This window comes from Phaethon aethereus (assembly GCF_964289735.1).
Source record: "Phaethon aethereus genome assembly, chromosome: 5".
In the NCBI taxonomy this organism is placed as follows: domain Eukaryota; kingdom Metazoa; phylum Chordata; class Aves; order Phaethontiformes; family Phaethontidae; genus Phaethon; species Phaethon aethereus.
Genome location: NC_138579.1, coordinates 9,499,424 through 9,513,884, shown reverse-complemented (window position 1 = coordinate 9,513,884; position 14,461 = coordinate 9,499,424). Strand labels below are relative to the sequence as shown.

Below are 14,461 nucleotides of genomic sequence, written 5' to 3'. Positions count from 1 at the left end.
TCCCACCCAAAGGATCATGTGTCTTTTTGAGCTAGGCTAGTCAAATGGAAATACCTCTTTAATGTCTTGACATGCATTTCCTGAAAGGGAGTATTTCTTCCTTCCTTAAGTTTTTCCTCAGCTGCTGGACTGGAGCTGAAATAGAGGGTATAAGCATGCAGTAGTATGAATTTAAATTACTAGCAGCAGTGCAAAGAGGTCAACATCCCATGATACAAAGGCATATCTATTTTGGCCTCTAACTGACACTAAGAAAACATCTGGGATGTGGTGAGGCCCACGTGAGACACGGCTTTCGAGAACACAGAAGCAAAGAGAAAAGGGGCTTCCCCGGGGCTTCCTGCTCTGCCTGCTGCCACCGTACGCACTGCACCGTGTAAACACTTCGAGCGATCAGTGTCACAAGTGGCTTTAAGAAGATTTTAAATGTAAACTGCTCAGTTCCAGAGCTTTTCTTTGGGACTGCTGAAGACAGGAGCTTACTCCTCTCCCTGGAGAGCTACTGGGCAGAGTCAGCAGCGTTCCCAAAGCCAGCAGAGAAGTTGGCTGGAGCTGCTGAGACAGAGACCATGAAAGGCACCTGCAGTAGCCGTGTGGCCACAGGAGAGGTGAGCAGCCTGGCTCCACCATGACAAAGGCTTGGAAAATGCCCGGCAGGGCAGGGAGGCAGCAGCAGGGAACGTGTGACTGATGCACCGCCGCCACACTCCGCCGCACTCCTTGCCCTGCACTTGTGAAGAGACCAGGAGGGATATAGTTTGGGTGTTGGGGGTTTTTTTCCCCCAATAGTTTAAATGATAAAGTGGATTAGTTCACAACTGCCACAGAAATTCAAAGCACAGCTACATGCACTTGGTCCCCTGCAAAGCTGTGGTTTCCCTAAAGGTCTGCAGTCCTCTGGTGCTCACCATTGCACAGGGTCATATGTAACAGCAGCAACAGGGAACATCAGTCTGCGGACCTCCACCTATAGACACCTGGGGTGGCATTTGGCCCTTGCGTCCAGCACTGCTGCTCCAGTGCATGATGCACAGTTCTGACACGTGGCAGGACTCACCACACGCTTTTAGCTGTCCCTCTGTGGTGGATTCAGCTTGAGAACAGTGTGGAGTACATGCATATTTCTGATTTTCTCCATTAACATGATGCGATAAATGCCACAGAGCAACAGTTAAGGAGCTCCAGTCTCAATCAAAATAAAAAGTAATTAAAAAAAAGTTGTCCTGCAGTTGGTGTTCAGGCAAAACAATATCAGAATCTGACTTTACCTTACTTGGTACTGCTGTATCAAAGCCTAAACCTGCATAATTTGAAACCAAACATCATTCTTTTACCTTGCAAATTCAAGTGTGTTAGTATCATCTTTCCAGTACCACATGCCTGGAGTTAGTTTTATCGTCTGCAAGAAAACAGCATATAGAGTACGTGTCATAAATCTATGCTCAAGTTCTCAGTCCAAAAAAGTATTTATAATGCAAGCACTGTGCATACAGGCCACTTTCTGTCTTTCTTCAGTCTGCTTTTCACTCAGCTGTCGTCTGTGAGTTATTTGAACAGTATCTGTCCTTTTTTATGTCTTTCAGGTTATGAATAAATAATTGAAAGATTGCTAAGGAACATCAGTTCTTTGATTGCCAGTGACTCAATAAAGACTGAGAAGTCAAACGGAGCCATGCATTAAACACCACATTGCTTTTATTTGGGTTTTTAAAATAATATTTATGTAATTGTAGAGACTAAGTATCAGGAAAAAGGAAGCCTTTGTTTAAAAATTGAGTATGTTATGCATTTTCCTGATACTCTGAGAACTTTAAATAAACACCAGGTACACCCTTCAGGGGACACTGGACAAAAATACCAGTAACAGCATTTTACAGTATCTATATATTTTTTAAAAACCCATAACAAAAAATCCCCTGGAAACAAATAAGTTCTACTAGTCCTTTCCTAATTAACAAGAGAGACTTAGAAATCCTTAACCATTATTTGCAGGTCACCTCTAAAGCAAAATTGCTCTTATTGCTGACATCCTTCTGCCTACAAATCTAAACCGAGTAAAACTTCAAGGCTTTCTGTGACTTTTTGTCAGGTACCATTCAGCCAGCCACTAGGCTCTCACAAATTCTTGCTCAATCTAATTTGGTAGCAGAGTGCTGGATACGGGACACGCCAGCAGCCTGTGCGACGGTTAGACCAGAGATGAGCATTAGGAAACCATGTCAAAGGATTATCTTTGACAAAAAGTGGTTATTTCAACTTGTCTGTTCTACTTCAGTTCCAGCTTTCTAATACTGGTTTACAGAAGAAAAAGGCCATGCAAATGCTCTGTCTTTGTGTTACACACAAGGGATTATGAGCCATGAAAGGAAAACAGAAAAATAGAAAAGGTGGTAGTATGGCAGAGCAAGGCCTACCAACACATCCCAGGAAGGAGAAAATACCACTCCTGTGTCTTCAAAATACATCTCAGCTGCTTCTCACTGATACGAATGGCTGAATGACTGTCCCCGGCCACCCTGCTCCTGGCTGGGGCTGTGGGACGGGTCCCTGCCCGCCCCATGGGGCCTCCCGTGGCCCCCGGGACCTGCTGCAGAGGCAAACATGAACAGCAGCAACAAGATGGAGCTGGGAAAGGTGAGGAGACTCACAGACAGCATGGCGCTGGCCTGGGGCACTGCCCGCAGCGCCGGGGATGAGGCAGGCACTGTTTGCGGCAGTATCCTGGTGACAGCCTGCTGTCCCCGAGGAACCGCAGATCCCAGCACACGAATCCCCCTCCAGCTGTGCTGTGGACTCGTGGTCTGTGTGCTCTGCTCCTTCTGCTCTGCTGAACAGCTTCCCTGGGTAACGTTTTAGTCCAATTAAAGTCAAATTTTAGTCAAATTAAGTGTTTTCCATGCAATAACATCTCCGCAGCCACTCACGTGGGCTTGCCGTGTTCTCTGGCGGTCGGGAGCCGCAGGGCTTTTCCTGGTTGCTGGCCCAGGACTGGCAGCACTGGAGGTAGCTGCACCCGGTCCCTCTGTTACGGGCACCGATGTCTGTATAGCGCTCGGACTCTTCAACATACTTTACTTTAGCTTGGGACTTTACAAGATGTAAAAGTGTATCTATCAGGTCACAAGTCTCCTGCGACGTGGCCTAGCTCCTGTGTGAGCAATCAGCTCGAGATTTGCAAGTTGCCCCTGAACAGAATTCCCATAGGTGAAGGCAGGTCACTTAAGAGCATGATTTTGAGAGAGGGGATTTGAGCTTTGGGATGTTGTGAAGCACTGTTTTTGCAAGCATAAAATCTCTCATACTAGTCATTCACAGTGGAACAGTGTCGTGTATAACTGGTACTGCTTATATCACACCCAAAATTGGTACAAGTTACATAGACAATAGCCCTTTTTGCCAATAGAAATCAAGTCCCCATGAAGGGTGAGGTTTTGCGTTACAGCTAAGCCAGTCTAATAGCTAGTTGTTGATGGAAGAGGCATTGTCGGTCCCATCATTTTCCCATCATTTATCTTTGTGTTGATTCTTTATCTTCTCTGTCCCCACAGCAAGGCAGCTCCCTAAACTGTCAAAAATAGTAATCCAGAAAAAAATAAACAAGAAGCTTTCTGTTAAGTTAGCATTTTACATCAGTTCATGGTGCAGTCAGAGACGGGCCAGCAGAGCTGCAGGTAAAGATAAGGGGACGGGGAGGACCACACCCCTCAATAGATCAGGTCAGCTATAAGGTGAAAACCAGCCACAATCTAGGAAAATTTTGCTAGTACAGCTGCACTAGGCCAGTATGTACTTTGAAGAGATGAAAATACCTGACCTAAGACTTTTAGACAGGTCAGTTCATTAAGTCAGAAGGAACATTCCCTATGCTTTCAGCTCTTAAAGATGGCATCATTCGTTTTTGCAAAAGTTTATAACTAGGGAAAATACTGAAAGCAGCACTGAGATGTTCATGACCACATGAAAGAATACATGGACAATAAAACGTGGGGAAAGAAAATTTCCATAAAACAACCTGTCCCTAACTTCCCCCCATTTCAGTAGCCTTCCAAACACTGCATCTTTCCTCCTGTAGGTACTCTGTAAAGGTTTATCCATGCAAACACAATCAGTCCATGGATAGCTAAGCAAGAATCTCACATCAGCCTGAAAATTCAGCTCTGGCTCTGTTCCCTACAGCCAACTCTTTTTTTTTTTTTTTCTTTTGGACAATCATATTGTGTACGTTGTGTTTCCAGTTGCTATTGCAGGCTGCCAAGTACATATCCATGACTTGGCAGCCAAGTTACATATTTAAGAGGATGAGAGAAGCAGGTTTGGGAATGACCTCAAATCTCACCCATGGCAGCCAGGCAGCACTATAGAAATAGGTTCCCCATCACGGGAAAGTGAGAGTTATGGAACTGATAGCTCATTGACTCATTTCTATAGGGTGGGGCTGTCGTCAGCCTCAGGAGACCATTGACCCACCTTGGCACCAGTAAAAGTTGCACCAAAAGAACTGGGAAAACTAAAGAATGTGTTGCAGATAGTCAGGGCCACCTGTGTTAGCGTGCGTGGTGCAGGGGAGACAAGCCTTCGGCTGTACTAGAGTTGGGAGCAAATAGGCACAAAAAGCCCAGATTAAAGATGGGGAGAAACTAGGAGTGAGAACCACCTACAGGGAGAAAACCTGCGAATGTAAAGACTGGGACTGACAGCTAAAGACAGAGCTGGCTAGGCAGGCAGGGGAGCCCTGGGAATCAGTGCCGCAGACAGGTAACTGGCGGAAAATGAAAAAAATCTGGAAGGGGGTTGTGGAGAGTGGGACAGAATTGGTTCTGGCCAAGCACAGGGGCCAGGACAGATAACAGTGTTAGGGGAACCCTGAGAGTGACTGAGTTACCAGAGCAGGAGACTTGGGATGCGCAGAGGCAGCACTGTACTACCCTTAACCAAGTGCTTGCTGGAGGAGATGAGTTCAGCCCAGGTATTTCATGAGCTAAGGGTGCAGAGGTAAGCAACCAAACATCCCACCCATGCTGATGGCCCAAATGGGTATCAGTCTGGAAAAAAAAATTAAAAACCTGGCATTGTGTAGCAAAGGAGATTAGTGTCTGTTGGATCCCTGCTTCAGCTGTTGCAAGAGTTGGAAGCTATAAAATGGCTGAGCCAGATTACAAGAAGTGAAATTAAGGCATAATGGCTGAAGCAGTTGAAGGCTACATGGGAAACTGATTTCCATATGAGCTTGTCACAGAATGCCAGGCAAATCATTCCAACCTGCATTTAACCCTAATGACCATTATTTGCATGCTTTTTTCTCTCTGAGCGAACGGCCTGGCTTCATGGAAGTCTGAAACGCAGGACAGGACTAGGTACCCATAACTATGACCAAAGCCAATAGGAACTCTACTTTGAACAGTCCAAGAAGTGCATAATACTAATCTGTCTGAAAAAACAGTTCCTTGGCATTTTCTGTAGAAGACCCCATAAAGACAGACAGCGTGTGGCTTCTGGTGTTTTATCACCTTCTCTCTGTGGGAATTACAGACATCTCAGGGGTGAAAACTAAATGTTTAATGTTGTGCAGCACTCTAGATGTGATGGTGACACGATCCACAGGCAACATCCTAAAGGATAATTCTTCTCCAGAGCCAGGGCTGGACAACACACAGTAAATATGGTGTATATTGAACTGGGAAATATTACCTTCTTAGAGTATATGTTGACCATTGTGTGCATTGACTGAGGCAGGTGCCCTACAGAAGAAAAAAAATTTAAAAACCTCTTACTGTATAATTAAAAACTGGGTTATGATGCATAAGCACAAAGAAAGAAGAAATAGGCTTGCTCTGATGGTCGTAGTTCTGAACAAGTGACCTTGCAGCCTTAATAGGCTTCTTTTAATATTGTTTCTTGTGGTGTTTGTGTGTCCATGTGCGTCCCAGTAGCTGAGAACACTCAACAGTATGTATATGTATCCATTCTTTAGGTATATCTAATGTTTAATTCAGATATCACACCCAGAAAATAAACACATGCATAAGCTCAACAAAAATATCACTGACTCACCATCCACCCATTCACCTTTTTTCTGCTGCTTGTTCTTTCTCGCTGTGTCAAGTCTCTGTCTTCCATACCCACCGCATTAATTTCCTCCTCTCTTCCCGGGGCAGTTAAATGTCAGCCCTGGTTTCTCTGGGAATATCAGACTCTCTGTGTGTGCACTACTGTTTGTATTAGACACGAGTGCAGAATTCAGTTTCACAGTAGCCAGTACTTAGTCCATGACTACGCCATTTACCTGCCAAGTACTTCTGCCTGCTCATTAAAAACAGAATCATGCTATATGAATGGAATAAATAATGTCCTCAGGCATAATACTATGAACACCTGTGTGGTTTTTCACTTCAGATCCACGCAAAATTGAAGCTCACAATTCTTTGTTTTCAGCAATTTGCACCGTGTTCGCATATCAACACTGCTGCATTTCAGTCCCGCTCCTTGGATCACCCAAAGCAAAGGGCTTTAGACAGCTGCTCTGTAGCTTCTGGAGAGATACTGTGTCCCCTCACGTCCTCATCTTCCTGGGACACCAGCACCAGCTCTGCCCTAGATTCAGAGCCCTGTGGCCTCGCTACCTGCCGTGTTCAGTGGCAGCTACATCCACAGAGGCAAACTGGCTAAAGCTGTTTGATAGGTAAAGGCAGAATTAGCTACTCAGTTCAGACCAACAGTCTAAGGGAAACTGGGAGGCAATTCCCTAGCACCGCTTACGGGAACGCAGGCTGCTTGGGGGAGGCCAGAAAAACCAGCTGCACATTCTTTTACTGAAACCCTCATGCAATTACTCCCTCTGCGTGGTTTTATCAGATGAGATTATTGAACATTAGCAGTTGTCAGCTATTTTCATGCAGCTAGGCATTTGCCTTGTGCTCCTAACAATCGCCCTTTTGTTATTAACATGCCTCTAACAGAAAGGAAGAAGTATTTAAATGTATCTCAAATTCAATAGGTATTTTCAAAAATATGATTTTGATTCTGTATCTGAGATGCTCAGAAATCTATGGAGCTTAACAAAACTGTCACAGTCTAGTTTCTAGTTCTTCTGTAGGATGTAATAACCATCCCCCTGCTACAGAATTAGGGGGGAAAAAGTGAAAATTTAATATAGATGTACTATAGACAAGGTCTTCTCTATTCAATTCTGTGAGCTTTGAAGGTAATTATTGCAAAGAACTTTGTTTTTAGGTTTTAGTTTATTATAAAGACTTTTTAGCTTAGAATTTTTAGTTTAGTTACCTGACACCTATAGTGCCAGGGTTAGGACTAGGGACTTGCTAGTATCAGTTGTCTTTAACCAGGCTGTGTTAGTACGTTTGCAAACATGTTGTGAATGAGGTCTGCAGCAGGAAAATAGGGAGTCTGCCAAATGAGAAATAAAGGTGGTTTTGAAAGAAACATGTTTACCTTTTTAGACACAGCCTGGCAAAAAGAAATGCTGCTTTCAGCTATGACATGTGATTGCTACACTGTCAGTTCAACCATGCAACAGCTCTTAGAGGGATTGATAGAAAATATTTCGTGATGCTTGTCAGTGAATAGCAAGGCAATCAAGACCCCTCAACCCATGGGGTTTTCTATAGGGTCTTGCTGAAATACATAGCATTAGCACTTCTGGAAGTGTTTGTGTCTCCTTAATTCTATTCAAAATAGATTTTTATCTGCAATCATTTGCAGCAGTGACATTTTGAACTGCTCCAACAGACAGGGTACAGGTCCTGCTAACTGCTATCTAAGCACAAGCAAGATGACCTCACACTTCTTGGTCCAGGATGCAACAGTGATCTGTCAACTTGTGTACAGGCCAACACACAAATACCCACTCCTGAACGGAGTATCTTCAGCAATGGAAAAGGAAGAAAAATTTCCTATGCTGCTCTTGATTTTTCTTAGAAGAAAGACTACCAAAAATGCGTTGTCTCTTAGAGGGAAATTTATCCCCTCTCTAAAATTCCTGGCTGGTGCTGTTATTGGGATGACAAGAGGAACCAGCTCATCTACGTCTCCACCCTACTGATGCAGGAGAGAGTAAAGGCAAATGGGTCATGCAAGGGTGGATCAGGGGTTTTTAATACTGCTGTTTCATATGTGGAAGTGAAATATGTTGTTGCATCTGGAAATGCTGGCCTGCCCAACTATATAATCACCACGCTGCTGCAAGCAAAATCTACTCTAAAGGCAGGTCTATGCTACAGGCTTCTGCCTGCATAAATATGAGGATGAGAATGGCGGAGCGATGTGATACCTGACCCACATAGGTGCGCTAAAGAAGCTTTACTAGCATAACTTGTTTTGCTGTGGGGTAGGGAGGGGTGATAACTTTCCTGTGATGAACAACTACAGACATAATGCAGCTGCTGTAAAAGCATCCACATGCTTTGCTGGTTTAATATCACAGGATTCCCATGCGCCAAGGTACAGTGTCCCTGACACAGGCAGAGATTAGACCACCGTGCACTTTCGAAAGGGACACTCATGCCAGGCACAGCGCAAAGAAGGAGAAATGTCGAACACCTTTTAAACAAGTAGAGCTTAAAATGTTACTACATTGCAACATGCTGACAAGACTGAAAAAAGGAACCTTAAAATTAAGTATGCATGCTGGGTGTAAGTGTATGCTTTTTAACATGATGCCTTGCATCTAATGTAAGTGCGAAGAATGGAAATGCGAATTCCCTGAATATTTTTGCCTTTTCTTCCTGTTCCTCATACGTATCTGTGGGAGTGGCTCGCAATGGGGAAGACAAAATTTATGGTGCAATCCTGAGATGCCACTTCTCCTTCAGAGTTGTCTCCCCTTGGCTGTGCCCCACAGTGCCCCAAACCTTCAAGGAGAACCTTTCAAATAAATGACAGTCCGCTGCCAAGAGAAAGGCTGCCCAGCCTGCCGGGCTCTACACAGTGTCTCCCGAGAGATAAAAGGAAGGCTGCCGGGATACATTCATTCCTGACTTTAAGATGGTATCACAAGGGATGAGCAGGGCTGCAGCCTGTCTGCTAAGTCCTCTGTGCAGAACTTCAAACAGACGCTCTGGAGGCGGCAGGGCACGGGGCTGACTCACCCGGCCGGCTGGCTGGACGCAGCCTGTCCAAGCACGTCTCGGCTTTCCAGCTCCTGAGTGGGTTGCCCTCAGACAGCTCTCTTGTCCTCAGCTCCCTCTGAGGGCTCTCACATGGCACGTTATTTTAGTAATGCTTTCGGCTTTGTCTTTTTTTGGCTCTTCCCTCTCCCCTGCAAAGCAACGGTGGGGAATGGCCGGGCAACCTGACTGCACACAGGAGTGATTGCTTTGCATCGCCACACACCTGGCTGCACGGTGAGTGAGGTGCTAAGGCGCTTAAGGGTTTTAATTTGGGTGATTAAATTCTCCAGTATTAAGGCTACAGGTGTTCCTCTGCATAGAATAATACCATCCATATAAACTCGATCAGCAAATATAAGGAGCCATCAAAAGTTAACACCATAGTTACACAAGTGCCACAAAGATATAACCACTTTGTATCCTTCCTATGCTCTTGGTCTTCCACAGAGCCCTGTTTAGGAATAAGCAAGGTTCAGAAACCCAGGCCCAGGATTTTGACAGGAGGTGGCTTTCCCTAAGTCAGGACAGTACAAAGGATGAGAGATGCCGAGCGTGGAAGCAATGAAACTGCAGATTTTAGACAAGATTATTTTGCTAGCTTTGCCAAATTCATTTGAAATGTGCAACTACTCCCCAGAACTACATGTACACACCAAATACACCTATTTGCAAATGCGGAGCAGCATTTTCCTCTCTGATTTTCCAATCATATAAATCAGCAGAAGTTTCTTGTCCTTTATGCATCCCACACACAGTCTAGGTGTGTCCATACTAAAAAATATCCCTCTCCTAGAAAAAAAAAAAAAAATACAATTACTCCAGTGTTAAGCTGTTCATGTTCTCAGCCTCTGGAGTATTTTAATGACCCAGATGGGTACTTCACTTCTGTGGTCTCTGTTACTCCCTGCTTGCCCCACTGCTGAAACAGGCACCAAGCAGCAGTGGCCGAGGGGAGGGAAAGGACAGATGACAGCACAGGCGTGTGACAAACTATCTGCTGTGCACGTTTGGCTACATTAGCTCTGCAAGACACTTAAATAGACGTTTGGGAAAAACAACAAAAATTTGTGCTTAATAACTGGGAAGCGACACTGAGGAATGCACACCAACGGCTGAAAAGTAAAGGAAACTATGCGGCAAGGGCAATTACCAGTCAGTTAATAGAAAAAATAGTTAACCTGCACTTACAAAGAACATGGGTGCTACCTAATCCTTGTTGTCGTCCCATAGTAGTGGGACCTTGGTTAGACTGGTTTGGTTAAGAGTGTCAGATACACTCTTACACAAGAGTGTATCTGACAAAGTATTACAGTTTGCAGCAACAACTTCTCACAGATAATCTACTGCTATTCATAAACATATTTATGTATCAGTTCCTAGAAAAAATAAAAATAAAAACTCATCTATCTTCTCATTCTCAGGGGTCCCATATATGTTACAGCCTGGAAATCAAGAGGCTGATTGCCAGGGAAATGCTGCATACATAAACACCAAAAGAACCCAGCCCAATTACAGCCCTCCGAGGCATTGCCAAAGCACTCAGCAGGTGCTGAACCTGCTGTAATTGACTTCTCAGGTCTCACCGTGATGGCACTGCCACTTCCCTATAAACGATTCAATAAATTTCAAGCAGTTTTGAATCACTTGTGACAACAGCTGATCAAACTAGCTTTTTAGAAGCCTCCTGGTCCCTCTGTGGAGACTGCAGCCCCTTTCTGTAGCCAGCGAAGAGAAACCTGGCAAACCAGCTGAGAGAAGTAATGTCATAAACTGGAGTCTTATGTCTCCACTGATTATTAAATACTAAACAAATTTATTTTTGTCTGCCCTCTTGTCACAAAGTATTTTTTTAACACTTTTTTATATACATCACCTGCAAGCTTAAGGAATTGGACTCCTAAAAGTTCTTTGCAGCACGAAGAAGCAGCAGGGCAGTGCCTGCCTTGTTCCCCAGCACACCAACACTCCCACTTACTAACCAGCAACCAAACAAAAACACAGGGGATGATTCCCTTCAGCTGCCCACTGCTCTGCGTTTTTTTCCCTTAAAGGACAAGGCAGTGCAAAATGTGCATGTCATCAGGCTCCTCCATTAGAGCAAATTAATTTACAGCTCCTTGGACTCTAAACACGGCGAGCTTTTTGCTTTCTGAAACAAATGAAGAGCTCTGGAGACCGTTTGTAGTAAAGCCAGACAGGTTTAACTACTACAAATTTTGACTGTTCTATCAAAGTTTGCATCTTGTCTCCTTACTCAGCACTCCCAGCTCTCAGGGTGCCCTTGGCAGCTGTGCTTTCGATCATCGGGGGCGGGGTGAGGGGACACACACGACCCCACATTCAGTAAAACATGGAAAGCTCAGCTTGCTTATTAGCAACCCAAGAATAACTCAGCAATTTTATGCAGCTGGCCACAAACTGGTCTCCACTTTATCAAGCCCAGCCGGCTGCCAAGCAGGACTATTTTTGTTGTACTTACTTCCCTGCCGTTTTATTTCAGCAACATGAACAGGGCAAGCTGCTCCGCATTTCCACCGCCGGAGCAGCTGGGCTGAATTTATGGATGAAGAGCAGGTCCTGCCCGAAAACAACACACCCGACTCAGGGAAACACTTCCCCTGCCATAGTGGTGCTGGGGGTCGCACTCACACTGGCCCCGGCGTTTGGGGTCTGCAACACCAGCACACCCCCTCCCCAAGCTGGGCTCCCTTCAGGTGAGCCACTGCCCCGACATCCATTTTCTGCACAAACTGCTGTCCCAGGGATACTGGGCACCTCAGCTCAGCAAGGAACAGTCCAGGGGGGGCACACAGAGCTCGGGGGCTGTGGACAGTGCCAGGAAGGTCTTCCCCACCCACCCCCACTGCTGCCCCTTCACAGAGAGGAGGAAAATAGGTTTATGCTTTAAATACATTTTATTTATTACCAAAATTTCCAGGAGCCGAATTTGGCAATTTTTTAATCATCTGTAAAGATTTTCATGCATAACTTGAAACTTGTCAACTGCAACAGTCAAGTGGTTACTTTAGAAGCGACACTTGAACAGAGACAAACATCCAGAGTACAAACAGCTGTATCTGAATTAACAAAACTTGTCTATTACTAACCTTATAAAGCAGGACGTGCCTTCCCTTTTATCAAGACCAAGCGGACAGATCTGCCTTTATACACACCCAACAGAATAAACTCTGTTATCGGCAAGGACGTTTTCCTTAAACGTTAGAAAAAAAAAAATACAAAGCACAGAATGGAGTGACTGTCCATAAACCAGTCTATACTTCAGTCCTCTTTAATCTACTTCTTCGATGGTCGGGCCGCCGGAGCCACCTGCCCCAGCCCCTCCAGCTCCCTGGTACAATTTTGTGACGATCGGGTTGCAGAGTTTCTCCAGCTCTTTCTGCTTGTGCTCGTACTCTTCCTTCTCAGCCATCTGGTTGCGATCGAGCCAAGAGACCACCTCCCGGCACTTGTCAAGCACTCTCTGCTTGTCCTGGTCACTGATCTTTCCCTTCAGTTTATCGTCCTCCACTGTCTGCTTCATGTTGTAAGTGTAGGACTCGAGGGAGTTCTTGGCTGCCACCCGATCTCGGTTTGCTTCATCCTCCGCTTTGTATTTCTCAGCTTCTTGCACCATACGGTCAATGTCATCCTTGCTAAGGCGACCCTTGTCATTGGTGATGGTGATCTTGTTCTCCTTACCCGTGCTCTTGTCCACGGCGCTGACATTCAGGATACCGTTGGCATCAATGTCAAAAGTGACCTCGATCTGGGGGACTCCACGGGGTGCTGGGGGGATGCCAGTTAGGTCAAATTTGCCCAGCAAGTTGTTGTCCTTCGTCATAGCCCTTTCGCCCTCATATACCTGGACCAGGACACTGCTCTGGTTGTCCGAGTAGGTGGTGAAGGTCTGAGTTTGTTTGGTGGGAATGGTCGTGTTGCGCTTGATGAGAGCAGTCATCACTCCGCCAGCTGTCTCAATGCCCAGAGACAAAGGGGTGACATCCAAGAGCAGCAGATCCTGCACGTTCTCAGATTTGTCTCCCATGAGGATAGCTGCTTGCACAGCAGCACCATAAGCAACAGCCTCATCGGGGTTGATGCTCTTATTGAGCTCTTTGCCATTGAAGAAGTCCTGTAGCAGCTTTTGGATCTTGGGGATACGAGTGGAGCCACCCACCAGCACAATCTCCTGGATCTGGCCCTTGTCTAGCTTGGCATCACGCAGAGCCTTCTCCACCGGCTCCAGGGTGCCACGGAAGAGATCAGCATTGAGCTCCTCGAAGCGGGCACGAGTAATGGAAGTGTAGAAGTCAATGCCCTCGTAGAGGGAGTCGATCTCAATGCTAGCTTGCGTGGAAGAGCTGAGAGTGCGCTTTGCTCTCTCACAAGCCGTACGCAGTCGCCTCACTGCCCGCTTGTTGCCAGCAATGTCGCGCTTGTGCTTACGCTTGAATTCTTCCACAAAATGGTTCACCATGCGGTTGTCAAAGTCCTCTCCACCCAGATGGGTGTCACCAGCTGTGGACTTCACCTCAAAAATGCCATCCTCAATGGTAAGGATGGACACATCAAAAGTGCCCCCTCCCAAGTCAAAGATGAGTACATTCTTCTCTCCAGCCCGGGTACCTTTCTTGTCCAAGCCATAGGCTATAGCAGCTGCTGTGGGCTCGTTGATAATACGCATCACATTAAGGCCAGTGATGGTGCCAGCATCTTTGGTGGCCTGGCGCTGGGAGTCATTGAAGTAAGCAGGCACTGTGATGACAGCATTCTGTACCTTGCGCCCCAGATAGGCCTCAGCAATCTCCTTCATCTTGGTGAGGACCATGGAGCTGATCTCCTCTGGGAAGAAGGTCTTCATCTCACCCTTGTACTCCACTTGCACCTTAGGCTTGCCACCCTCATTCACCACACGGAACGGCCAGTGCTTCATATCAGACTGCACCGTGGGGTCATCATACTTGCGGCCGATGAGACGCTTGGCATCAAAGATGGTGTTGGTAGGGTTCATAGCCACCTGGTTCTTGGCAGCATCGCCGATGAGGCGCTCTGTATCAGTGAAGGCCACATAGCTGGGTGTGGTGCGGTTGCCCTGGTCATTGGCGATGATCTCCACTTTGCCATGCTGGAAGACACCCACACAGGAGTACGTGGTGCCCAAGTCGATGCCGATTGCCGGCCCTTTGCCAGACATGATGACAAGTTTCTCTGCTCAGCTACTCGTTCGCGTCTCGCGTCTCCCGCCACCCGCTCTCGCTCTCGCTCCCCTCCGCGGCGCGATGTGCCGTCACCGGGCCGTCGGCTCCCACTTTATAGCCGGCTTAGCCGTCTTCTGG

General features: G+C 46.2%; 2 protein-coding genes across 2 annotated transcripts in view; both read right to left on the bottom strand.

The window, feature by feature from the left end:
- The window catches only part of PPP1R36 (protein phosphatase 1 regulatory subunit 36), a gene marked incomplete at both ends in the record, with an annotated part of 35,869 nt that extends 32,801 nt beyond the window's left edge, over positions 1-3,068 (bottom strand). The window contains 3 exons of the mRNA XM_082000970.1: positions 55-135; positions 1,335-1,399; positions 2,925-3,068. Coding sequence (XP_081857096.1) covers positions 55-135; positions 1,335-1,399; positions 2,925-3,068 — 290 coding nt within the window. The remainder of the gene's footprint in view (positions 1-54; positions 136-1,334; positions 1,400-2,924) is intronic.
- Positions 3,069-11,948: 8,880 nt separating this feature from the next.
- On the bottom strand, positions 11,949-14,319 carry HSPA2 (heat shock protein family A (Hsp70) member 2; the record flags this gene model as incomplete). Its single annotated transcript, XM_082000262.1, has 1 exon — positions 11,949-14,319. One exon carries the CDS (start codon positions 14,317-14,319, stop codon positions 12,415-12,417), a length of 1,905 nt encoding a protein of 634 aa, XP_081856388.1. The 3' UTR covers positions 11,949-12,414.
- Positions 14,320-14,461: the final 142 nt, after the last annotated feature.